The following is a 26,348-nucleotide window of genomic DNA, read 5'->3' on the forward strand; positions in this document are numbered from 1 at the left end:
CCTTCTGCGGAGCGCACCAGCAAAGAGAGACCGTTGCGAAGCACTAAGCTTCGAAAACAGTTGGGCGTGAATCACAGATGCGCTTTTAAGGGCGCCTTGCCAGGCCGGCGCAAGCGCCCGGAATAGTTTTTTTTTCCTCCCAATCGGGCTGCAGGGAACTTTTGCGCATGCGCGCGGTTGCGGGGCTAGTCCCTTCCCGGCGTCTTGGAGCGATCTTGCGCACGAGCGCTGCGAGTGGAGGGCGGGGGACGAGGCGGAGTGAAACTTTTGCAGACCGTTGCCCAGGGTTGCGCATGCGCACGCGCACGGCGCCCCCTGTACCTTTCCATGGGACACACGCCCCTGTTGTTGTTGTCTCCTTGCAGCTGGGGGCAGGAAGATGCCGGGGAAGCTGAAGGTCAAGATCGTGGCCGGACGCCATTTGCCAGTGATGGACCGAGCCAGTGACCTAACTGATGCCTTCGTGGAGGTGTGCGTGGGGGGGAGGTCGGGGCGCCGGGTGGTTGTTGATCCCGTGGGAGGTGGGGGCGGCGGTTTGTGTCTCGTTCAACCCCTCCCCCCCCCTTCCCGCCGCCCCAAGGCCGCGCGCGCCTGGTGCTCCACAAGCTTCTGCTGCCGCGTGCCCAGGCGCTGCCGCCAGCCCGGTCCCAGCTCCCGAGCAGCCGCTTGGCAAAGCGTGTCGGTCGCAACCCCCCCGCCTGGCCCACGCTGTGTCCCGCTGCGGGGTGTGGCGATGCTCCCGCGCCTCGCTGTGTCAGCTGCTGTGGAGAAGCGGCGCGCCCCGGTCCCACCGCCAGTGCTTTGCACCTGACAGCTTTTTGCTGCCCCTTTCAAAAACAAAAATCCCACCGGCTGACTAGATGGACTGGACTGGACTGGCATCTCTGCCCAGCCTTTTGGCGTTAGCGTGGCGCTGATCTGAACTCTGGCTGTAGACATGGCTCTGTAGGGTGGTAGGCTTCTTGTCTTCTCCCGTTTCTAGGTTAGTAAGAGGATTTGTGGTTTTAGCCTTATCAAATGCAATCTGAAAGGCAAGCTGTGGATGCTTTCCGGCTCCTGCTTAAGGCTAAGCTTGAGTTGCAGGTGTTTTTAAGTAAAAGTCATTGAGAGGTTATGGGCAATAAATACTCATGGCCCCTGTCCTGTCCATGACTTGTACTATAAATATACCTGTCTACTTTCTAGCTACTTCTAGGGTGCTGCTGCTCTGGAGAACCCTGAGTGTGTGTGGGGGGAAGGGGTGGCTGGCCTCCGCTCTGGGAACAGTGACAGACTGTCTCCTGGTGCCTGCTGCTCTGAGTCCCTGGGAGAACAGTTTCTGACATCATGGGGCTACCACCTGAACTGCTGCTTCATCCACTCCCTATGATCACCAACCCACATTTCAGGCTCCCCAGGACTGCTGCTGCTCCAGTGGTCTCCAGGGCTGTTTCTGCTGTGCCAGCTCTGAGTAGCTGGCCCTGGGACCACTCCGGTAGCAGCCAGAGTTGCCAGCCCTCAGGCCGCCCGAATGACAGGCCCTGGGGTCAGCTACATTGATCCCTGTAGCTGCTGAAGTCATAGAGGAGGTTGCTGAAAGTCTCGGAATCCATGATTGCTGCAATCTCTACCACAGACTGGCGGCCTTACTTATACAGCGCCATCATAAAGATTTTGGATTGGAACTTGATGAACAATTTAGTTGATGCATAAGCCAGAACTGAATCTGATTCACTATCCAGTACCTATTTTGGATCTGCTACGCAAGCAAGAGAGAGTAGTAAAACTAGGTTTTAACCCTCTGTTACTCTAAATATGCATACAAACCAGATTGAGTAAGAACATGCCAATTGTGTATAGGCATTTCAGAGCAGAACTACATTTTAAGGATGGCACTGTACTAGTCTTTAGAAATTTAATTTCATTTTTAGTGAGGAAGTAATCAGAACACTTACCTTGAACTGTATGCACTTAATCTTTTGGAGTGACAGGATATTTAGTTTTTGTGGAAAATGATACTTGTAAACACAAGGAAAATTAGTTTCATGCTTAAACAATGGTACATTTTTTTAGTATAAATAACATGATTCTTCTCTTATGATTAAACACATTGAGCTAATAATTTATAATAAAATACCAAAAGCCTAAGATTGAATTTAGACATTTCAAAAACTAAAGAGACTTTTTCCAACACAAAAATTATGGGTGCTAAATAGTAGGGATATAAGCGAGTAGTTTACTACCCCATCAGCTTAGGCTGATCGGATAGTTGAGTCACTACTTGCTCCCCTCACCCTTTGCTGCCTCTCTATCAGATGGAACAAGGGGGAGAGCAGGTGCTGGGGGAAGCCACCTTAAAAGCTGGTTTCCATTCAGCACCGTCTCCACAGTGCGGTGAGGCTGAGGCGCAGGGCCTGAGCAGCCCCAGACAGTTGCCGCTGTGTCTACATTGGCAAGATTTTGTGCAAAAGCAGCTGCTTTTGTGCCAGAACTTGCTGCCTGTCTACACTGGCCGCGAGTTCTTGCGCAAGAACACTGACATTCTAATGTAAGAAATCAGTGCTTCTTGTGCAAGAACTATGATGCTCCCGCTCAGGAATAAGCCCTTTTGCGCAAGAAAGCCCAATGGCTAAAATGGCCATTGGAGATTTCTTGCGCAAGAGAGCGTCTACATTGGCATGGATGCTCTTGCGCAAAAGCACATCTCTTGAGCAAATGCACATGCCAGTGTAGACGCTCTCTTCTGGAAGAGTTTTTGCACAAGAACTCTTCCGCAAAAGAGTTCTTGCACAAGGTCACGCCAGTGTAGACATAGCCTTGCAGATCCTGAACTGCTGTGCCTCTGCCTTTTAAATGGTAGAGGCACAGCAGTCTGGGATCCAGGGCTTCTCAAGTCCCAGTTTGCACCAGCTCCTGGACCTACCCCCACTTTGGTTCTGGCTCCTACTACATTTAAATTGTAGAGCTGTAGTGGGGGTAGCTTCTGGAACCTGCTTCCACTTATCAACTAATTGTGTAGTCAATACAAACTCTATCAACTACATGGTTAGTCAGTTACCTTCTTTTTAACATCCTTAGTAAGTAGACACAGAATGGTAATTTAGGCCCTGATCTCAGAATAATATTCCGATGGAAAGACCCTTGTGCTGGAACTGAACTCTACTGAGTAAGAAGTTTGCCTTTATGATCTTTGAGCTGTAAGTCCTGATTGAATACAGTGCTAAAATATGCTTTAATATAGACACTTGTTTTAGTATCTTATATAATCAGGGCCTTAAATTAACAAACTGGAGGGGGAAAAAATCCTGTTTATTTTGTCATAATGGTCTTTAGTTATTCAGTAATATTATTTAACTCATTTAAATCCATAAACATGCCTTTGCTTTTATAATTTGTCAGTTTTGCTTTCTGGTTTTCAGTGCTGTAATGTTTGTTTCAAACATTGCCCCAGTATGATTAATTTAAACAACTATTTCTATTGGATTATAAAACAATTTTGTGAAACAGTGGTGGTTTTGTACAAGCTTGTTTTTACCAAACTCTGGGACAAGTTTACATTAAATAACTCTGGGCTGTTGTGGTTTCTATTTCACTTAGTGGACAAGCTTATATGTTTTATATATTCCCTAGTAATAAATAATTTCATTAAACTAGATTTTCAACAAGGATGGCAGGAATAGAAAATACTACATATATTGAACTTGCCCAATTTAATAATGTTGCTTAAAGTCTGCTTTTCTTTGAAATAAATTTATGGTTTAGTGCTTGGTTTTATGATGTCAGTGTACAGCTGTTGGTAGTCTTTTGCTTTTAATTTCTCTAGGATTATGAATTAACAAAGAGGAAAAACCTGGAGCTATTGCTAGTTCTTGTGTTCAGTTTAAAAATTACTTAGCCTTTATGAGCAGAACTTGTAAAGAATTTAATCTGGGACTGTTTAGCATGTTTTCTTCAACAGATGAGCTTGTAAATTTGTGTTACTACAGAGCTGTGCAATTAACTTGTAGTACATAGATTCATACATCCATTTTCATTGATAGAAAATTGATTTCAAGTTTCACTACTTAGGTTGCTTAGTTTTCCATTTCCTTAGAACCATATCTTTAATTATTTATAAACGTGTTTTAAAGTATTTACTGTTTTCAGACATAAAACAGCCCAGATCATTCTCTAAGTTTTAGATATGTCTGATCTTCTTGAAAGCTTTGAATTGGAAAACTCTGTACCCTTATGAAGCCCTATCGACAGGCATATGGGTTTGATTCCATAGAGCTGATTGTGGGAACAAGACCCAATTGTTGCAATACTGCATCTTTTTTTAACAACTATTGTGCTATCATGAAGCTTATTTTGAGTAGCCACATAGAAAATGTGATAACCAAAATAAGTGTGTCTTATTGATTTCATACATATGTTTCACACAGCTATAGGAAGAACTGTTTTAGAGCAGGGGTGTCCAAACTTTTTTCAAAGAGGGCCAGATTTGATGAAGTGAACATGCGTGAGGGCCGACCATTTTGCCTGACATTCTTTGAACCATTAAAATTAAATGCAAATTAACTATTTTATGCAAAGTTTATTGCAAACGGCATACTTTTCATTTCGTCACATGGATGACAAATCTAAACAGGTGTTAAATCACTCTGCCTTTCATATCTGAAGGCCAAATGAAAAAAAAATCCAGGAAGCTGAAATATATGTCAGGAACATTGTAAAGTACATTACATATTATTGGTAATAAAGGTTGTCCGTCAACTTTTAAGTTAAAAAAATATGAACAGGAACATAACACCAAGTATACATGTTGTGTCCAAATATATTTATAACTGATTTAGACCAACTGACTAACTGAGATTTTACAATGTATTCATCTCAATACATATGGATTCGTTGGGGGCCATACAAGATAGATATTGCGAAATTACCTGTGGGGCCGTATTAAACCGGAACACGGGCCGCAATTGGCCCGCGGGCCGGACTTTGGACATGCCTGGTTTTAGAGCCTTCATATTGAAGATAAGGAGTTTGATTTAGTTGTAGATGGCATTGCCAAATTGTTGAGGGCCTGAATTGAAAGTGACAGAGTAGTGGAAGAGATAGATGAGTTTAACCATTGCCTATTGGATAGACACATGTCAAATGAGAGTCATGTAAACTAAGGAATAGGAAGTTGCAGTAGTTTAGGCAGGAAATGACCAAGACATGAATGATGGTTTTGGCAGTTGAGAGAGAATTTATATAAGAAAAAATGAAGATTTAGCAATAGTCTTGAAAGGCAGGAGGAGGGAGAGAAAGGAATTGAAGATGGCAGTGAGGTGGATGCTCTCCTATTTAACAAGGGTTTTATACTGTGATTGGAAAAAGGAGTGGATAAGGGCTTTGGAGGAGATAGATTCTGTCTTTGTCAGGTTTAATTTGAATGTATGGATAGCTGGGACAAAAATGTCAGAGTGAACCCAGTGGAAGAAGCTCTGAGCAGTAGGGATGTGAAATCATGGTAATCAGTTAGCTGGTTAAACCTTAGTTTACTGAGGAGGGGTGGTGTTTACCCGTTCATATCCCTAATTAGCAGGGTGTAAGATGTAGCAATGGAAAAAATGGTGACTAAAATCACCAGAGAAGATATTATTTTAAAATAACAAAATATACTTAATCAAACACAGCTGTTTGGAATAATAATAATTAGCGGGCCAACTTGTATCCAAGATTCAGTTCAATGTGACTTAAAACAGTTAACTTATAAACTCCTGAAAAAATTGGCACTTTGCTTTTAAACCACAATATTAGTAAAGGGAAGCTCCAATAATCAATGGAAGTATGGAGAATATTAGTTTACATTCCAGTGACAAGTATTTTACATCTATAATGCACCCATGTATTCATGGTACCCTTTCTCCCTGTTTTTTGTGCTAATTAGTTTTACGAACTGGGGAATGCTGCCTGAAAAAAGAAAGATGTGAGATCTTACTGCTGTGACTTTTGGGTTTGATAGAAGTACAATTCCTAAGTAATCATTTTTAATTATTTTGGAACATAGATCTGTAGAAGCAATATATTTACTGTCTGCATTCTCCACTGTATGTCATTGGTGGCTCTTACGACTCTTCTCTGTGTCAGGACATGGTGCAGTCCGTGGATCTGCCTCAGTTTTCCCTCTTTTGGAGTCCTCAGTAACTTCACACCCTTTCAGGATATTAACCCCGGCAAAGGCTATTTATTTATTACAAAAGTCCTACAGCCATAGTTCAGAATTCCCCAGAACGCTGCAAATTGTAAGTTCAGTCTTTCAAATCCTTCTAGTCCCCAAGTACAACTCTAGTGTTTCTCACTGCTCTCATGTTCTTTGACTCTCTCTACACTTTGCCTTAGCTCCTCTAGGTGGGGTTCTTTTCAGCTCACAGCCCTGTTTTCTTCCCAAATATGGTTTTAACTCCTCCTGGGAAACCTCAGTGGATTTGCTCCTCTCATCATTCCCTGGCATTCAGTCCTATTTGCTCTGGCCTCAGCTCTCTGACTATGGGTACATCTAGACCAGTGGTCCCCAACCTTTTGGGGCTGCCGGGCGCCAAGGGACAGGGCCGCACACGTGCCTGGGGGCGGGGCTGTGCATGCGCCCGGGTGTGGAGCCATCCATATGCCACGTGTCTGGTGCCAGTGCCACCCATGCGCTGCACTCCCAGGGATGGCGCTGCTTCTGTGCCGCATGTCCAGGGGTGGGGATGCCCATACGTCGCGTGCCCAGGAGCCGGCAGTGCCCATGCGCCGCGCGCCCAGGGGCGGGGTCGGCCCCGATCACTCGGTGGGCGCACAGAAATGGCCCAGCGGGCACCATGGCGCCCGCGGGCACCACGTTGGGGACCACTGGTCTAGACCACATACCTCTGGCGACAGAGGCATGTAGATTAGGCTACCCGGCATAGGAAAATGAAGCGGCGATTTAAATAATCGCCGCTTCATTTAAATTTAAATGGCTGCCGCTCTGAGCCAATCAGCTGTTTGTCGGCTCAGCGCGGTAGTCTGGATGCTCCGCGTTCGACATCAAATGCGTTTGTTGACCTCCCAGGTAAACCTCATCCCAGGAGGCATTTTCCTATGCCTGGTAGCCTAATCTACATGCCTCTGTCGCCAGAGACATGTAGCCTAGATGTACCCTCAGAGAGCCAGCAGGCATCTCTCTCTGTTTCTCATACCCGTCAGCCCTCTCTAGCAAAGGCTTTGTGGTTTAAGAAAGATTGTAGGTGATTCTCTGACTGCCTTCTGCTTTCACCAACCTTATCTGGGTCTGCTGCTCACTAGGGAACTCTTACTGATTCCTCCATCTGGGATATTCCCTTCTTGAAATTCCAGTCTTCTGAGTTCTTTATTCTCTTGATTCTGAACTCGCCCTCACCTTGGGTCTGTGTCTCTTTTATCACACCCTGGAACTGCCCTACCCTCCTCATTACACCAAATAGGGTGCACTCCAAGACTGGAAGATGCATGCTGAGCCTGGTTTCATTTAAAGGACCACTTGCCTCATTAAAGTGGTAGCTTACATTGAATTATAAAGTGGTCCGAAAGAGAACACATGGAGTGGCGGAAGAGAAAAGAAACATCAGCTGTTTACTGTAGAGATGGAAAGAAGTTTATTAGAAGTGTGGTCATGGGGATATATAAACAAGTCACTTGCTGACTAACATTAATTGAATGATGGAACTATCTAAACTGAGTAGGAAAAGATTCTGTGATTCTGAAGCATGTCACTGAAACAAGTTGCATACAGTTTACTTACATTTAATATAAATGTGGTGAAATGGAGATTTTTTCATAATATTGTTTTTTTACCTAGTCCTCAGTTTCCCACTGTACTTTGCATTTGTATATATGAAAGAGAGAGACAGAGACTGATTGATTGATTCTGTTGAAGACCAGCACAGGAAATGAGGTATAGATGTGACTTTTGCTGTCTGGGCCATAGTGAAGGAGACATTTAAGGCAGTGGTTCTCAGCCTTTCTTGACTATTGTTTCCCATTCAGGAATCTGATTTCTCTTGTGAACCCCCAAGTTTTACCTTATTTTAAAAGCTACTTACTTATACAGTCAGACATAAAAATCCAAGTGTCACAGCGCACTATTAACGAAAAATTGCTTACTTTCTCATTTTTATCATATAATTATAAAATCAGTTGGAATATAAATATTGTACTTAGCTTAGAGTACTATAAACAAGTTGTATGACATTTTAATTTATGACTTCTTTTTGGGTAGCCTGTTGTAAAACTAGGGAGATATCTAGATCAGTAAATGTACCGTATATTCCGGCATACAAGACGACCTCTGATGTTAAAAAACATCCCCCAAAAATCGGGGGTCGTCTTGTATGCCGGGTATACATCCCAGGCGCGCCTGGGATGCCCTGCCGCCGGAGCCCCTCCACGGCTTTGAAAGCCACGGAGAGGCTCCGGCGGGGGTGGGGGGCCAGCCCAGGCACGCCTGGGATGCCCCGCCGCCAGCTTCCCCCGAGGCTTTGAAAGCCGCGGAGGGGCTCTGGCGGGGGGGCAGCTCAGGCGCACCTGGGATGCCCTGCCGCCGGCTTCCCCCGAGGCTTTGCAAAGCTGCTGCGGCTTTGCTCCTGGTGCCTCTGGTCTGCTGGGGACCGTCTCCAGCAGACCAGGGACACCGGGAGCAAAGGAGGTGGAGGGGCGCTGGGGTATAAGATGAAACCCTATCTTTTAATTAAAAAAAATAGGGGGTCGTCTTATACGCCCAGTCGCCCTATACGCCGGAAAATACGGTATTCCCTAGAAAACCTCTGTGTACAGGACCTCTGATTGAGAACCACTGATAGAAGGAACTGACTGGGACCTGATGAAAGTGATCCTTGCCAGTGCAGAAGAGACAGTGGAAAGCCCCAGTGACTAGCTCATTCACTTCTCCCAACCAAGGACTGAAAGGATGGAGATTCCCACTCTTTCCCCACTAACGAGAGACCCCAACTCAGGAGCACAGGATGTGTCAATGGGTAAAGTGTTGGCTTCCCGAAGAAGCTGGCTGACGTTACCTGTTAGTTAACAGCCTAAAATGAAATCCTGTCTGCACCTTGGCTGGTGGATAGTCGTGGCTTGTGAAGATGCACTATATTTTTAAACTTTGTTTATCTCTATTAGCATAAGGACTTCCAGTGTTGTGTTCCAGTTAAGTAATGCAGCTTTTTCTGCTTTGAAAATGCTGTATGGTGTCATTGTGAATACTTCTGAGATATGTTAGTCTTTGAAGAGTGTACAAGTCTTGCACTGTGAGTCTGTCTAAACTGGACTAGCTGGAAAGAGTTTGTGCTGTGAAGCAGTAGCGCAGGAGACCAGAGGTTCAGTCTCGGAGGCAAAGAGGTTGGATGGCCTATCCTGAAGGAAGAGTGAGATGCCTTGGTGGTTCCTTGACTGTTTAAAAGCTGGCGTATGGAACAATCCTGTGGATCCATGACAGTAGCTAAATAGTGGAATAATTGCGAATAAATTACAAACTACTAATAAATGATAATCTTGTATTTGTCATTGCATGTTTGTATTATTAGGTAAAATTTGGAAATACCACGTTTAAGACGGATGTGTACCCCAAATCCCTCAATCCTCAGTGGAACTCAGAATGGTTTAAATTTGAGGTAGGTACTTTTATAAAATGTCGTGTGTGTATGTGCATATGGATATTTGGTTTGGAAAATTTTAATACAATAATTCTGGTTTTAAAATACAATGTGGGTTTGTGAGTGAAAGTATTGTAAAATTAATGATATAGAAATATCTGCAAGTGCATCTAAAGGTACTTTTCACTTGTAGGAACTGTCCCATTGACTTCCTTGAGAGTTGTTTAAATTAAGGATGTTAGATATAGTTTATTTTAGTAATCGTGTAGCTGCAACGATTTGTAGCAGTTACACGCTTAGTAAAAGGCTCCCCCCCAGGGGCAGGACCAACAGTCATTCCCGGTTCCCAGCCCCAGGGTGGAAGACGGAGCCAGTCCATGAGGGGCACTAGTTTAAAAATTGGCTCCCTATGCTGACTGGCTGCTGCCTGCTGCCCCACACTGCTGCCTTTGTATCAGAGGCAGCAGCCCAGGGCTGCAGCAGCCCCTGTCCGTGGAGGAACCAAGCTCCTTGTGGACAATGGCTGATCTGGCATCTCATGGGGAAGCTTCTGTTTACAGGGAGCTATCCCCACCCTCTGGACAGGAGCTGCTGCCTCTGATACAAAGGCAGAAGCATGGGGCACTAGGTGCATGGATTTTAAACCGGCTCCCCACACTGACTGGGACCAGTTCCCTCCTGCCGCCCCAGGCCGCATCCTCTAATACAGAGGCAGCAGAGCGGGGTGGCAGGCAGTTCCCCTGCGTGCTCTTCATTTAAAGCTGAGACCAGCAGGCTGGGACTGAGTCAGCCTGCCAGTCTGAGTTTCAAATGCAAAGTATGTGGGGTGAGGGATGTTGCGGTTAACTGGGACCATTAACCGATAAGCAGTTGCTTATTGGTTAACCAGCTAGCTGCTAGCATCCTTAGTTTTAAATACAGGATTGGCTCCATGAATTTTAACTGGTTGAACCAAACTCTTAGGCAGATGGCATTGTAGTTCTAGAAATGGGAGAAGTTGAAATAGGAAAACAAATTGTCAGATGCTAATTAAATAGGCATTTTTTTTTTCAAAACCCACATAGTTAAAAATGTAATAAATAGGAAAATTGTGTTTCCTTGTGGAATATGATAAATGTACATATACTATAGTGAAAGAAGCAGGCAATTGTCTATCTTCTGTATTATTTCTCTATCAGGCATCACATTTTAAAGTTACAAAATTATAAAACGTTGTAATTTTGGGGCCTGGTGCATAATCCTACTGTGTACCATCTCCTACTGTGTACCAACCACCGTTAGCTCCTGTTGTCTTCAAAAGTTGCTATCAGAATTCAATATTTTTCAGTAGGTTTTCATTAACTTACAGAGCCATATCATTTGATTTTTTTCAACTGAATATAGCCCCATTATAATTGGTTTTTGACATTAGGTCGGAATAAATCGCAACAAGGAGTCCGATGGCACCTTAAAGACTAACACTTTTATTATGACAAGCTTTCTTGAGTTGCAACTCATTTCATCAGATGCATGAAGGGAATGAAAAAGAAACAGATACTAGGAGTACAGATGTGGGAGTGTTACATCCTAGCTAATGCATTCAAGGAGGATGTGGATAAGAAAATGAAAATACTTAAAGTGGAAAATTACTTATGGTAACAGATGAGCCATTCCTAATCCCTCTTCAGACTCATTCTGATGGTGTTAAATTTGCAGAGAGGTAAATTGCTGTGGGCCTGGCCTGGAGAAGATATGGCTTGGGGCTCGTATCATGCACTGGTCTCAGCTGCTAGTCCTGACTGGGCTAGTGAGGATGGGACTTGCTCATCCTCTGCATGGCAACTGGGGCTGGGTCAGACCTACCCCCTGATTTCTCTCTCAACTGCAGCTTCTTGTCTCTCCCAGCTTCCTCAGTTGCAGAGGGAGAGATCCCTGTATAGGGAACTGCTCCCCTCTGCTTAACTCACCTGCATCCAGACCTCCTCATTCACAGACACTCCCGTGAGCCTCACCTACCACATGATCCCCACTTCCGTTGCACCTGGATCCATAGCCCACTGAGACCCATTCCCCCAGCATCTGGACCTCACACTGATTCCCATCACCCATGCTGAGCCCGAACCACCTTCACTGTACTCCTCTTGAAGAGTCCCATTACGAGTCCTGAGCGGATACAAAATTGGTATCTGCATCCATATCAGCAAACAATGAGCTTGCGGATATCCACATCAAGATCTATGAGTGCATTGTTTGCATACCAGACAAGGATTACAAATTTCATGTGTAAGCATATTATTGTATGTAACTACACTCTCACTTTTTATTTTTCTCAGTTGTTTTCCTGTAGAGTTTCCTTGTATTGCTTAAGTTCTGAAGTTTTATGTTAATATGTATTTCTAGGTAGATGATGAGGACCTACAAGATGAACCCCTGCAGATCACAGTTCTTGATCATGATACCTACAGTGCTAATGACGCCATTGGCAAAGTGTATATTGATATTGATCCTCTGCTGTATAGTGAGGCAGCTACAGTTATCTCTGGATGGTTTCCAATTTATGATACCATACATGGTAAGCCTTACTGACTTTAAAAAAATAGTTTTAGACATAGTTTCTTTGAAAAGTGGAATATCTCCTTTTTAAGGATATCTTCAGCAAGTTTGTAATACCCTACCATTGATGCCTGACATATATTGAGACAGCTCCTGTTAAGTCTTTACAGTCTGGTAAATAAATGTGTGATTTAAAAGCAAGAATAAATTATGTGCAGTGTGTGGCATGCACTGCTTCTGGCAGCCCTTGGGAAGAAGCCAGGAGAAGGGAGCAGAAAGCCAGGGTGGGTCTCTTGGACTGCTGCAGGCTTCCCTCCAGCAGTGTCTCCAAAGCTCCCTTGTGGTAACACTGTGAACAGAAGCAGCAAGACAGGGATCCTCCATCAGTAAGATAGAGGTAACCCAGCAGTGACTTGGACTGCCTCAGCCCTCTCTCAGGATTGTCTCAGCCTCCTGCACTGAGCCTTCCCTCCTATTCCCAAGCCACTGCCCTAACACCTGCACCTCTCCATCTCCCCCCCCCCCCCCCACTGCCCTGAGCCCCCCCGCAACACTCCTGGGCCCTTGCCTTGACTCCTGCACCATATCCTTCCACACCAGTCTCCTGCCTGTGGCTTCTCTCATCCAACCTTGATTCCTGCATCCTTTAACACACCCCAACCCTCTGCCATGAGCCACCCACACTCCACCCCACACTTACATTTCTTACAGGTACTGTCGTATCTCAACCCTCACCTCTCGTGCCCTGAGGTTCTCCCCTCAAAGGGGAGGGTTGTGATAAGACAGGAAGAAGTTTAAGTTACTTTCATCCCTGGATGAAGGAAGAGGAAGTGTCAGATTTTCATCAGAAAGTACAGGATGAATTTGCAGCTAATTATTGTTCTATAAAACTTAGTTCATAGAATCATAGAGCTGGAAGAGACCTCAGAAGGTCATCAAGTCCAGCCCCCTGCTCTAGGCAGGACCAATCCCAACTAAATCAACCCGGCCAGGGCTTTGTCAAGCTGAGACTTAAACACCTCTAGGGATGGAGACTCCACTACTTCCCTAGGTAACCCATTCCAGTGCTTCACTACCCTCCTAGTGAAATAGTTTTTCCTAATATCCAACCTGGACCTCTCCCACCTCAACTTAAGACCATTGCTCCTTGTTCTGCCATCTGTCACTACTGAGAACAGCCTTTCTCTATACGCTTTGGAAGCTCCTTTCAGGAAGTTGAAGGCTGCTATCAAATCCCCCCTCACTCTTCGCTTCTGCAGACTAAACAGACCCAACTCCCTCAGCCTCTCCTCATAAGTCATATGCTCCAACCCCCTAATCATTTTGGTTGCCCTCTGCTGAACCCTCTCCAATGCGTCCATATCCTTTTTGTAGTGGGGGGCCCAGAACTGGACCCAATACTTCAGATGTGGCCTCACCAGAGCCAAATAAAGGGGAATAATGACATCTCTGGATCTGCTGGCAATGCTCCTCTTAATGCAACCTAATATGCCATTAGCCTTCTTGGCTACAAGGGCACACTGTTGACTCATAACCAGCTTCTCATCCACTGTAACCCCCAGGTCATTTTCTGCAGAACTGCTGCTTAGCTGGTTGGTCTCCAGCCTGTAACAATGCTTGGGATTCTTCTGTCCCAAGTGCAGGGCTTTGCACTTGTCCTTCTTGAACCTCATCAGATTTCTTGTGGTCCAATCCTCCAATTTGTCTAAGTCACTCTGGACCCTATCTCTGCCCTTAAGTATATCTACCTTTCCTCCTAGTTTAGTGTCATCCGCAAACTTGCTGAGGGTGCAATCCATCCCCTCATCCAGGTCATTAATAAAGATGTTGAGCAAAACCGGTCCTAGAACATATCCTTGGGGCACTCTGCTAGAAACTGACCTCCAAACTGACATCAAGTCGTTGATCACTACCCGCTGGGCCTGGCCTTCTAGCCATCTTTCTATCCATCTTACTGTCCATTTATCCAATCCACATTCCCTTAACTTGCTGTCAAGAATATTGTGGGAGACTGTATCAAAAGCTTTGCTAAAGTCAAGGTATGTCACATCCACTGACTTTCCCATATCCACAGAGCCAGTTACCTCATCATAGAAGCTAATCAGATTGGTCAGGCACGACTTGCCCTTTGTGAATCCATGTTGACTATTCCTGATTACTTTCCCCTCTTCCAAGTGCTTCAAAATGGTTTACATGCTTTACATGAAAAAAACTGTTTTTGGAGATTACTGATGTGAAAGTCTGATTCACGGTATATCACTAACTTTACATTGGAAACTAAACCAAAGGCTGAGTTGATTATATCTGTGATGTGTATGTACAGATGTCTGGATTTGTGGTCATTGTGAACATGAAGAAAAATTTATGAAGATGCTATTGTGATGAATTGTGTGACCTCTGTACCTATTCTGAATTGTGAATGATTTTATTATGAAATTATGATAATGAAAAGCCTATACATGTGTGGATCCACCCTGACTTATCAGGGAGGTGATTGGTTATAGAGGAGTTGTAGTCATCTTGATTCCAGGAACATGTAGAGGAACAAGATGGGAGTGGTAATGTCTTCTGTTGGCTTATCACGTTTGTTTGAGAGCATATGGACCTGATCCAATTGCCATACGAGGCAATGAAAAATATCTGATTGTGAATGTGTATGTTGTAGTTGGCTCTTGGCAGTTCACTCAGTTTTTTTGGGACTTGAGCTGTGAGGCTGTAAAATTGCAGTGTAAACGTTTTAACTCGGGCTGAAACCTGGGCTCTGGGATCTTCCCCCTTATGGTTTTACGGTTTTGGAGCCTGAGCATGATGAGTTTGAGTCAGCTATCATAGGTCAGACATGGATGTTTAATTGTGGTGAAGATATACTTGGTATCTTCTGAGAGGATTGAGTCAGGAGATCCAATCAAGAAGATCCTGTTCAGTCACTTACATCTAGTGTTTTGTTCACATTTTGGCATTGTAATGTATTTGGCACATGGAAGCTATAGTGATATGAAGTGGTATAACACAAAAAGATTTTGTTTAGTCAAGAAAGAAATTAAGAATCGGGAACAGCTCAAGATTGTTAAGTTAGTACTGTAGGTAGGAAGAGACAAGATATCAAAGCTTGTGGTTTCTCACTGAAATGTAGCTTTATTAAAAAGCTTTTTATTAATGTAGCTTTATTAAAAAGTTTTAAAAGTATGGATAAACAAGAAACGTTTGGAAAAATAAATAGCCAAAATAATACCTTGTGGTTATATAGTTTTTCATATTCAAGTGATGCAAAAACAATAGTTCTTCTTCGAGTAGTGTCCCCGTGGGTGCTCCACTGTAGGTGAAGGGTCGCCCTGAGCCTCAGATCGGAGCTTTCTATAGCAGTTTCCCCTGTTGAGTCACGCATGCCCAGGAGGCGTCTCGAGCCCTTGCCGCCTCCTGAGGAGTGTGACTCATCCCCCTCCCTTTCAGTTCCTCTTCAACCGCCCTCGCCTGCGGACGGAGCAAACAGGAGCTCCCTGTCAGACTCTCTGACTACCTTTTTTCTCCCTAGTTTAGTTATAGTTCTTTCCCCTGATATCCAAGTTACCTTCCCTGTTTCTTTTTAAAAGAAGAAAAAGAATTTTTAGTAATAAAGGAAATACACTTACCTAACCCCCCCCTCCCCCCTCGGGGGGGCTTGAATCACCTCAGACCGGGTCTCAGAGATACCGGAGTTTTCACAGCTCTTTAACACAGAGAAGAAAGAACAGATTTAAAAATAAAAAAAAAAGAAAGAAACCAACACGGACTGACGACAACAGCAGGAACACTAAAATAAATACAAAAAAAAAAAAAAAAAAAAAGCTTAAAGAGGAGAGAACCGGACATGTCCGCCTCCTCAGGCTTTAAGAAGTGCGACCAATGCCGGGACCCTATGCCGGCTTCGGATGGTCATTCAAAATGCATTCGCTGTTTGGGGGAATCTCACTCTCCCCACAGCTGCACTCATTGTAATTTCCTCACGGCGAGAGCCAGGAAAGACCGTGAGCTCCGCCTAAGAATGATCCTATTCGAAAAAGCCTTGCAGCCCGCAGAACAGCCGGGAACGCGCCAAGAGCCTCCCCCTCTCTCCAGAACCGAGCTGAGGGGTAGAGCCTCACCATCCCGCTCCTTATCAGCCTCCTCCTCTCCTAAACATGGAGTAGAGGCACACCAGACCGGGAGGACGCCCGCCACAAAGGCTTCGGGGCGATCCTCCCACTCCGCGCCGGCATCGGGGCACGCCACTGCTGAGCGGCCCCGGGAGCGTTCAAAACAGCCGGCACGGCAAGAAAAGCCGGCGCCGAAGCAAACCGCGGTGCCGCTTCAAACAGCGGCACCGCTTTCAACTGCACAGCCTTCCGTGGCGCCGAAAGCCACAGCGATCCTTAAAGCTACGGTGCCGACTAAAACCACGGCACCGCAGCAGAGTGACCCACAGCCCAAACGCCCGGCACCACCTCCAGATAAGCAGCAGGATGCTGCACTAACGCTGCCAGGGCAAACTGACAGGCAGCCAGACGACACTGCTATGGAGCAGAGCCAGCAAGAAGCTCTCTCACACAGCAGTCTTTCTGCTCAGTGTCTGCCTTCCACATCCTACTCACCTGGGAAGTCCCTATCACGGCTATCCCCTCCCAGGTCTACACCAATCTTATCCGGCCGAGACGCTCCCCTTCTTGAGGATGATCACCACACATCTTATTCCTCGAGGCACCCATCACCTAGGCAATCTCGCTTTTATGACTACGGAGCCCCACCACAACAGAACCCATGGCACCCGTACTGGCCTTACCCACCCCCACCTTATCCGCAATGGGGACCCTGGGAACACTGGGAATCACGTGGACAATGCTCCCCAATTCACTCCACTCCATCCCGGAGAAGCTTATCTCGGCCGCAGTCCCTACCTCCAGCAACTCTTTCGGATGAGGAGGTGGACCGAATCTCTGACAATGAATCAGACACTCACTCAATAAACGTCACACATTCTGATGCTCCCGATATACAATCAGATGAAGCCGTAGTTCCATCAGATTCTGCACCAATTGACGACCTAAAACAATTCCAAGATCTATTCAAGAGGGTTGCAATAAGCCAGAATGTTTCCCTGCAGGAGGTCCAGAGGAAACAATACCAACTGCTAAAGAATCTCCATCCCACATTACATAGCAAGATTGCCCTCCCTATAGACGAGGCAATAATGGAGACCTCGGAAGACCTCTGGAAAACACCTGCATCCATTCAACCAACGAATAAAAGGATCGATAGGAAGTACTTTGTCCCATCAAAAGACAACGACTTTCTTTTCACACACCCACAACCCAACTCGTTAGTAGTGGATTCAGCGCAACAACGTGCAAAGATCCCACAATACAAGTTGGGCAACGCAGACAAGGACCACAAAAAGCTGGACTCCTTTGGCAAGAAGGTATACTCCTCTTCCACCTTACAACTCAGAATATCGAACTACTCTGCTCTTTTAGCAAATCATGACTTTGACAATTACTCAAAACTGGGAGAGCTGATACCACATCTCCCCGAGTCTAAAAGATCCATCCTGAAAACAATAGTTCATGAGGGCCATATGATCGCCCGCACTGCTCTTCAAACCGCAATGGATGTTGCTGACACCGCAGCCCGAATTACAGCTACAGCGGTAGTCATGCGTAGAACCTCTTGGCTCCAGTCATCAGGAGTTCCCCGCGATCTCCAGCCTAAAGTAGAGGATCTGCCATTCGACAAGCACAAACTATTTGCAGCCACTACGGATGAAATACTCCATAACAGCAAAAATTCCAAGTCTACACTCCGCACGTTGGGCATGTGCACGCAGCCCTATAGACGCGGACGATACACCCCATATAACTCATACAACCGATACCGATATGGGCAATATAATAGATCACAGAGGCCCTATGAAGACACTAGACCAAGGCAACGAGGTCCCAGAAGACGCCACAACCAGGCCCGCCCACCAACTACCCAACCATCTAAACAGCAAATTTGAAGATTTGGTCGAGGGCCTGCGACACCCTGCTTACGATCTAGCACTACCCCAACATGGCCATCTGTTCACCCATCGTTTGCGCCCATTCCTTCCTCAATGGGAGTCCATAACATCGGACCGCTGGGTTTTGGAAATCATTCGAGTGGGCTACACCATCCCTTTCACCTCTATCCCCCCTACCCTTCCCCCTATCCCGTCCCTCTTCAGGGACCACTCTCACGAGACCCTTCTGAAACAAGAAATCGATCGACTCCTCCTCATCGGAGCAGTAGAAAGGGTACCCCGAGAGTTCCACGGGAGAGGGTTTTACTCGAGCTATTTCTTAACCGAAAAACGAACAGGGGGCTGGAGACCTATATTGGACCTCCGCAAACTGAACAAATTTCTCAAGAAACAACATTTCAAGATGGTCACACTCTCCACAATCATTCCTGCGCTAGATCAAGGGGACTGGTTTGCAGCCCTCGACCTCCAAGATGCCTATTTCCATATAACCATCCACCCCTCCCACAGACGTTACCTGCGCTTCATGTTGGGACCAGACCACTTCCAGTACAGGGTTCTCCCCTTCGGCCTCTCATCAGCCCCGAGAGTATTTTCGAAGGTACTGGCTGTCGCGACGGCATATCTCAGTCGACAAAACGTCATCATATTTCCCTATCTAGACGACTGCCTCCTAAAGGGATCCTCGTACGCCGAAACAGCCTCTATGATACAGACGACCACGACCCTCCTCAGTCGTCTAGGCCTTCTAATCAACCAAGACAAGTCAACGCTGTATCCAGTTCAAGACATAGAGTTCATTGGTGCACGCCTGGACTCAGTGACAGCCCGGGCATACCTACCTCAACAACGTTTTGCAACTATGCAAGAAATTATAAATGGGATGCTTACAGTTCCTACCACCACAGTACTTACATGCCTCAGACTAATGGGCCACATGGCTTCCACCACCTATGTAGTCCACCATGCTCGCCTGCACTTTCGATGTCTTCAACTCTGGATGGCAACTGTTTATATCCCATCACGGCACCCTTGAAACAAAACGGTTACTATCCCACCAGACGTGCTGGGATCCTTACGATGGTGGACAGTGCCAAGCAATCTCTTGACAGGGGTTCCGTTCCAACAAACCGAACCCACTATCCAAATCACCACAGATGCTTCCCTGCTAGGCTGGGGGGCACATATGAACGGCCACGAAGTTCAAGGCAGATGGTCCCCAAACGAGACACACTTACATATCAATCTCCTCGAGTTAAGGGCAGTAAGGAATGCCTGTGCACACTTTGCCTCCTCCATCGCCAATCACACAGTCCGCATCCTAACAGACAACATCTGCACAATGTTCTACATAAACAGGCAGGGTGGAGCCCACTCCCGCTCTTTATGCGCGGAGGCTATTCGCCTGTGGAACTCGTGCATCCGCAACCAAGTCACCCTCATAGCGTCCTACTTGCCCGGGGTGAACAACATCAAAGCGGATTCACTCAGCCGAAACTTCGCTTTGAACCACGAATGGGAGTTACATACGGAGGTGGAGAACTCAATTTTCCACCAGTGGGGATGGCCATCGATAGACCTCTTTGCTTCTACCCAGAACACCAAATGTCCCCAATTCTGCTCACGTGCGGGACTTGGCAAACACTCTCTGGGAGATGCCTTCCTGATCAATTGGACAGCCTCCCTACACTACGCCTTTCCTCCCATACCGCTCATCCCCAGAGTCCTGCGCAAGATCCTGAGGGACAAAGCCCTAGTCATCCTGATTGCGCCATCATGGCCTCGACAAACCTGGTACCCATACCTTCACAGGCTAGCGGTCCAGCCCCCCTACCCGCTACCGTACCGGATAGACCTACTATCTCAGAACAACGGCAAGATACTGCACCCACAACTCAATACCCTGCATCTTCAGGCTTGGCTTCTCTCTGGTTCTCAGAGGTAGAAGATCGCTGCTCCCAGCAAGTAAAGGACATCCTCCTCCAGAGCAGGAGACAGTCTACTCGGAAAACTTACCAACAGAAATGGGCACGTTTCTGTCACTGGTGTCAGCGAGTCAAAATGGAGCCCCGTGCCTCACCATTAGATACCATTCTAGATTACATTCTGGACCTTAAAGCATCAGAACTCTCTGTCTCTTCCCTAAGAGTACACCTCTCTGCAATAGCAGCATTTCATACACCAGTAGATGGATTCTCCGTTTTCAACCACCCTATTACAAAAAGATTCCTCAAGGGACTCCAGAATGTATACCCACCACATAGGACTCCACCCCCCTTGTGGGACCTAAATCTTGTTTTGAACTACCTCACCAGACCTCCCTTTGAGCCACTGACAACAGTGCCACTTCCTTTCCTTTTTATGAAGGTCTGTTTCCTCCTAGCCATCACCTCAGTCAGGAGGGTGAGCGAACTTGGAGCGTTAATGTCAGAACCTCCTTACACAATTTTCACAAAGGATAGGGTCATACTTAGACCCCACCCCACGTTTTTGCCAAAGGTCGGTACAGAATTCCATATTAACGAACCAATCGTGTTACCTACCTTTTTCCCAAAACCGCACTCGTCGCAGACAGATGCCACTCTGCACACCCTGGACATCCGGAGGGCTCTGGCCTTCTTCCTAGAAAGAACAAAACCATTCCGTAAATCTGAAAGACTTTTTATCTCCATCGCTGAACGATCCAAAGGCACACCGATATCATCTCAACGAATCTCAAAATGGATATCTACATGCATAATTAAGTGCCACTCACTGGGCAATAGACCGCTGATATGCCCACCAAGAGCACACTCTACTCGAGCCACGGCTGCCTCCACAGCCTTTCTGAGCAATGTCCCCCTAAGAGACATTTACCGGGCAGCAACATGGTCTTCAGATCATACCTTTGCTAAACATTACGCCATTCTTCCACAACTTAAGAGTGACTCAGCAGTTGCCACGGCAGTGCTCTCCACCACTGCCAAACACTGACTCCGGCTCCCTCCAACCATATACTGGATACTGCTTTGTAGTCACCTACAGTGGAGCACCCACGGGGACACTACTCGAAGAAGAAAAGGGAGTTACTCACCTTGTGCAGTAACGACTGTTCTTCGAGATGTGTGTCCCCGTGGGTGCTCCACGACCCTCCCTACCTCCCCTCTGCTCGGAGTCGAAATTACTCGGGCGGAGACGAGGAACTGAAAGGGAGGGGGATGAGTCACACTCCTCAGGAGGCGGCAAGGGCTCGAGACGCCTCCTGGGCATGCGTGACTCAACAGGGGAAACTGCTATAGAAAGCTCCGATCTGAGGCTCAGGGCGACCCTTCACCTACAGTGGAGCACCCACGGGGACACACATCTCGAAGAACAGTCGTTACTGCACAAGGTGAGTAACTCCCTTCTATTTTGTTGTATACTTGTGAGTATGTATTTATAATTCTGAATTAGATACTGGATAGCTTGAATAGAATGGACTCTGGAGAGTAATTTTGTTATGGACTTGAGTACGGATGTGAAATATTGGTTAACTGAATAGTCGATTAACCTCATAAATTCTTATCGATTAGTTGACTATTCTATAGTCCCAGGGATGGGGCCAGCAGCATTGCAGGGTGGCTGCAGCCCCTGTCCAGGGGGGACTGAGCTCCCTGACCCATCGCGAGCTGGAACTAAGCCAGGCTGCTGGCCAGCCTTCTAAAAAATGTACTAGCAAGAGGTTCCAGGGGGAAATGCCTGTAGTTTATACCCAATTAACAGATAAGCTCAAACTTATAGGTTAATGCTAATCGATTATTCTATTACATCCCTAGTCTTGAGATCATTTTGAGAGCAATTCTAATATGGGATTTGAAAAGATCATAACAGTAATATTTAGCTTTATGTTTTTTGGCAAAAATATTGATATTCTGATTGGTTATGGAGTTTGCCTAACTTTAACAGTAATAATTAAAATGTCAAACAAATAGTTGAGTAGATTGTATTGTTTCTGGTTCTTTCTGATACAAATTTCACCTTTCACGCCCCCCCCCTTTTTTTAAATGGACAGGTATCCGTGGGGAGATCAACGTTGTAGTGAAAGTAGACCTCTTCAATGATTTAAACCGTTTTAGGCAATCATCCTGTGGAGTCAAGTTTTTTTGCAGTGAGTAAATAACTAAAATAAATTGTTCTTTTGTGTGGCAATGCTATTTTTGGGGGGATTATTTTTAAATATAAAAAACTGGATACCTGAGAAATTAAATATTCCCAAATTAAAGCAAGTGTCTCTTCTAGTTAATTATATGGATTCATCGTTGTTAATCGAGTCTTGTACTCTGTTGTTTAAATCTTCTTTGGAGGTAACATTTCATAAGAGGAAATTCAAAATGCATATTTTTCCTTCCATTAGTCAGAAAACGATATTTTTTTCTTCCATAAAATGTTTAGTCACAGTAGTGACACAATTCATGCTGTATTTGTAGTAAAGTTATGAAAAAATGTTCTTTTCAAGGTTGATTTTCTATTCTAGTTTCTGTTCCCTTTCACCATTCCTCAACCCTCCTTAAAGGTCCAGTTCAGATGGCACTAAAGCCAGTGGCAAAAAAAGTCTGATTTGAATTTTGTATTGCATTACTGTTTGCTTATGGTAGAGCATCTGCAGCAGACACGTTTTTTTTTTAAGCAGCTCCTTTAAAGTATTTCAAATTTAATGTATTCTATTAATTTTTGGTATATTATGATGCAGGCATGAACAGCAAAGCCTGTGTGTGAATATGTGCATGTAAGTTACTGTGTGTGCCTATTTTATGGAAGTGGTATACTAGTGCAAAAGCCTCCTGAATGTGTTAGCTGAAACAAAGGTACAACCTCAGGCAGTAATTCCAACAGGCACCAGTGAGATTACTGTTTGCAGTAAAACTGTTTAGGAGTTCCCTAAAATCTGTTGGGAAAGGAATCACTATTGTATAGACTTGTATTTTACATATTTATATATCTTTTTCAACAGCCACATCTATTCCAAAGTGTTATAGAGCTGTAGTAATTCATGGATTTGTGGAAGAGTTGGTTGTTAATGAAGACCCTGAATACCAATGGATAGACCGAATCCGTACACCAAGGGCATCAAATGAGGCTAGACAGAGACTTATTTCACTAATGTCAGGTATTAATACATACATTCAACCTGTTATATTTATTTACTGCTATTTTAAAAGTCTGTAGTTATTCATTAATTGTAAAGGGAGAGGATGTGTATATTTAAGTTTTATTTTTGTTGTACTTTAATGACCTGTATCAGGGACAGTCATGGATGGCCATGCCCATTGTTTGTTCACCTTGGTGAAAGTCATGTGCCAGACTGTTGCTCAGTTTGTTAGTAATTTTCAGTGAGGAAAGGAAAGTCCCAGGAACACCTATTTTACCACCTTGAAGAATCCATGAGGGAAGCTTAAGACACCAAAGAGAGAGAACCCTATTCCTAGAAGATCTGACCCTGAGGAGCTTGTCTCCGCTTGTGCCCTGTTCTCTGGCACTCACCTTCCAAGTTTGTTATTAACAGATGAGCCTGACATCATCAGACAAAGATTGACCAAAGGCCATCTTGGGACTGGCTACAAACATGGCACCAAAGTCTGCTGCTATCATCTCCAGGCAATGGGAGGTTTGACCATTGTGAAAAATCATGGCTTCTGATTCCTTTCTTCCAATACAGTAATAACCAGAAAATATTAAGAACCAAACAATGTTGGTACCAACACTGACATTGGTAATATCAATAGAATCCCTGGCCATACCTCCTGATTCTGGATTGGAGGAGTTAACCACGTCCCTGGCACTGCTGTCAGCACCAAGGTCTCATCTCTTAGCACTGAAGCATAGTTCTGACCTCAGATGTTGTCACTGCACAAAAAGCCTGCAGTGTAGACATAGCCTTAGTGTATGCCATGGCTGTGGTGTAAACAGCCTATAATGGTAGCATTCTGTATTGCATAATGTAATGTTCCATAATGTCATCAGTAGGATGTGGTGTTAACTGTACAGCGTGTAGTTTGTTTATTTATAAGAGACACTTTTTGTACAATTTTCTGACGCATTAAAGATGTAATGCGCTTAACATTTTAGTTACATCTTTTTTCAATGTGCTCTCATTCAGTAGACTTTTATTGTATTCTCTTAACAGTATTGAGAAAAATTTAAATAAAATGATCTACTAACCACTACATACTAATTAGGAATGTGAAAGTGTAATCCTGTACACAGTTAATCAATGAGCATGGGCTCATTGGTTAACCTTCTTGGTTACTTGCTGATTTCCCACATGCACCATCTCCCAGGGAGTCACCTGCCCCCCCTCCCCCCCGGCATGCAACTGCATGGGGTGGGGAGAGGTGGGAGCCAATGCACTTAAAAGCCAATTCCCTGTGCGCACTGGCTTCCAGAGAGCCTACTACCACCTCTCATATAACCGCTGAAATTTTCAGTGGTTACACGTTTACTTAAACACATTTTAACATCCCTAATACTAATACCTAGCTTACATTTTTCCTTTTAAATTTTTTTGTTTGGAAGATAGCCTTGGAGATTGAAGTACTTCCCATAGCCACAGAACAACTAGGCTACGTCTACACTTGCGCGTTCTCACGCAAAAACTCTTTTGTAGAAGAGTTCTTCTGCAAAAACTCTTCCAGAAGAGAGCATCTGTACTGGCATGTGTTTTTGCGCAAGAGATGTGCCAGTGTAGACGCACTATCGCACAAGAAAGCTCTGATGGCCGTTTTAACCATAGGGTTTTCTTGCACAAGAAATTCATGTTGCTTGTCTACACTGGCCTCTTGCGCAAGAACAGTTGCGCCAAAGGGCTTCTTCTTGAGCGGGAGCGTCAGAGTTCTGGCGCAAGAAGCCCTGATTTCATACATTAGAACGTCAGTTTACTTGCGCAGGAACACGCGGCCAGTGTAGACAGGCAGCAAGTTTTTGCGCAAGAGCAGCCGCTTTTGCACAAGATCCCGCCAGTGTAGACACAGCCCTACAGTATAGAAATTGCAAGCTTTTTTTATGCTGTCCTTACCTGATTTTTTAACTTAACTGACCCAGTGGGACAAATCAGAAGATTCATTCTTCATACTCTTTGATCCTGGCATCTCCGCTGTGGTTAACAAGGATACTAACTGTACTAGTGCATCTTGTGAAGCTGACTTCTGTGTATGAAGAACTGGATTGAGACCACTAATAAATAAGTAAATTACTTTAGGGATACAGTTTTATTTAAGTAAAATGTCAATTGATAAAATGTTCCCATGAACTGCATTTTTGTCATAGTATTAAATGCAGTTGTCTACCAATTTGTTCAGACACCGTATATACAGTACTAGAAATTAAAACATACACCTAAAGTTCTACTGAAAGTTGCATTCAAAATATTGACCTACTTGGTGAAGTAAGCAAAAAAGTGCAATTTTGTTCCATTGTTCTATATTATTTGCCAGTTATAAACATTTTCAAGATGGTATGGTCATTTTTGGTAATGCAGTCTTGCAGAATCAGGTTCCTACAGCAAACTCAACTTGTTTTCTTGACTTGTGAACAGTAAAGAGTCTTCATTTTAATACCAAAGAAACAGAAGAAAGATACATTTTGCTTTGTGTGGCATCTGTGTATATAATATAAATAAACTAAGGTAGAAATTAAAAAGGAATAAAACCTATAACATTAGATTGATATATGCTTTTATATGTTTTGGAAATTTGCAAAACCAAAAAGGAGAGTAAAGATGTCTGTCCATCCATTTATTTGTCTGAATTTCAAAGAAATTTGAAGTCTCATTGAGATGTAAAATCTTGGTTAATTGGTTAACCCAGGGGTGGGGAATCTCTGGCACAGGGGCCAAGTGCGGCCCCTGGCTTGCCTGGATCCTTACCCTGATGCTCAGCATTGGGGAGCCTGTGCTGGTGCTCTAGCCCCCCCTGCCATCCACCCACAGGGCTGGAGCATATAAAATCTACTAGCCTGGGCCCCCCCTAGGCTCTGATGTGCAAGAAGAATGTGAGGAGTGTCTGTCTCTCTCTGTCAGGAGCATCTCACTTTGCTTCTTACTTGTGTGTGGCCCCTGACTTTTAACTTTTTTTGGGGGGGGAGGAGGGGATCAGCAGACCTTAACCCAAAAACAGTCCCCCACCCCTGAGTTGACCAGTTAAATATTAGCTCAGCCTAACATTTAACCAGTTAACCAACTAAGGGGGATC

The 26,348-nt window shown here is 44.9% G+C and overlaps 1 protein-coding gene and 1 long non-coding RNA gene across 12 annotated transcripts in view; one reads left to right on the top strand and one right to left on the bottom strand.

Moving 5' to 3' along the window:
* Positions 1-233: 233 nt before the first annotated feature.
* Positions 234-26,348, top strand: part of C2CD5 (C2 calcium dependent domain containing 5) — a 129,427-nt gene continuing 103,312 nt past the window's right edge. For all 11 annotated transcript variants that reach the window (XM_006121265.4, XM_075898311.1, XM_025183726.2 and 8 more), the window contains exons 1-5: positions 234-469; positions 9,531-9,617; positions 11,979-12,150; positions 22,175-22,270; positions 23,114-23,269. In XM_006121265.4, the coding sequence (XP_006121327.2) occupies positions 380-469; positions 9,531-9,617; positions 11,979-12,150; positions 22,175-22,270; positions 23,114-23,269 (601 nt within the window). In that variant the 5' untranslated portion in view covers positions 234-379. The remainder of the gene's footprint in view (positions 470-9,530; positions 9,618-11,978; positions 12,151-22,174; positions 22,271-23,113; positions 23,270-26,348) is intronic.
* On the bottom strand, positions 15,405-21,520 carry LOC142818489 (uncharacterized). The gene is made up of 3 exons (XR_012895979.1): positions 21,218-21,520; positions 20,688-20,766; positions 15,405-15,837 (listed from the first exon to the last, which is right to left on the bottom strand). It is a non-coding gene; the product is annotated as an uncharacterized LOC142818489 (long non-coding RNA).

This window comes from Pelodiscus sinensis, chromosome 1 (assembly GCF_049634645.1).
Source record: "Pelodiscus sinensis isolate JC-2024 chromosome 1, ASM4963464v1, whole genome shotgun sequence".
NCBI lineage: Eukaryota > Metazoa > Chordata > Testudines > Trionychidae > Pelodiscus > Pelodiscus sinensis.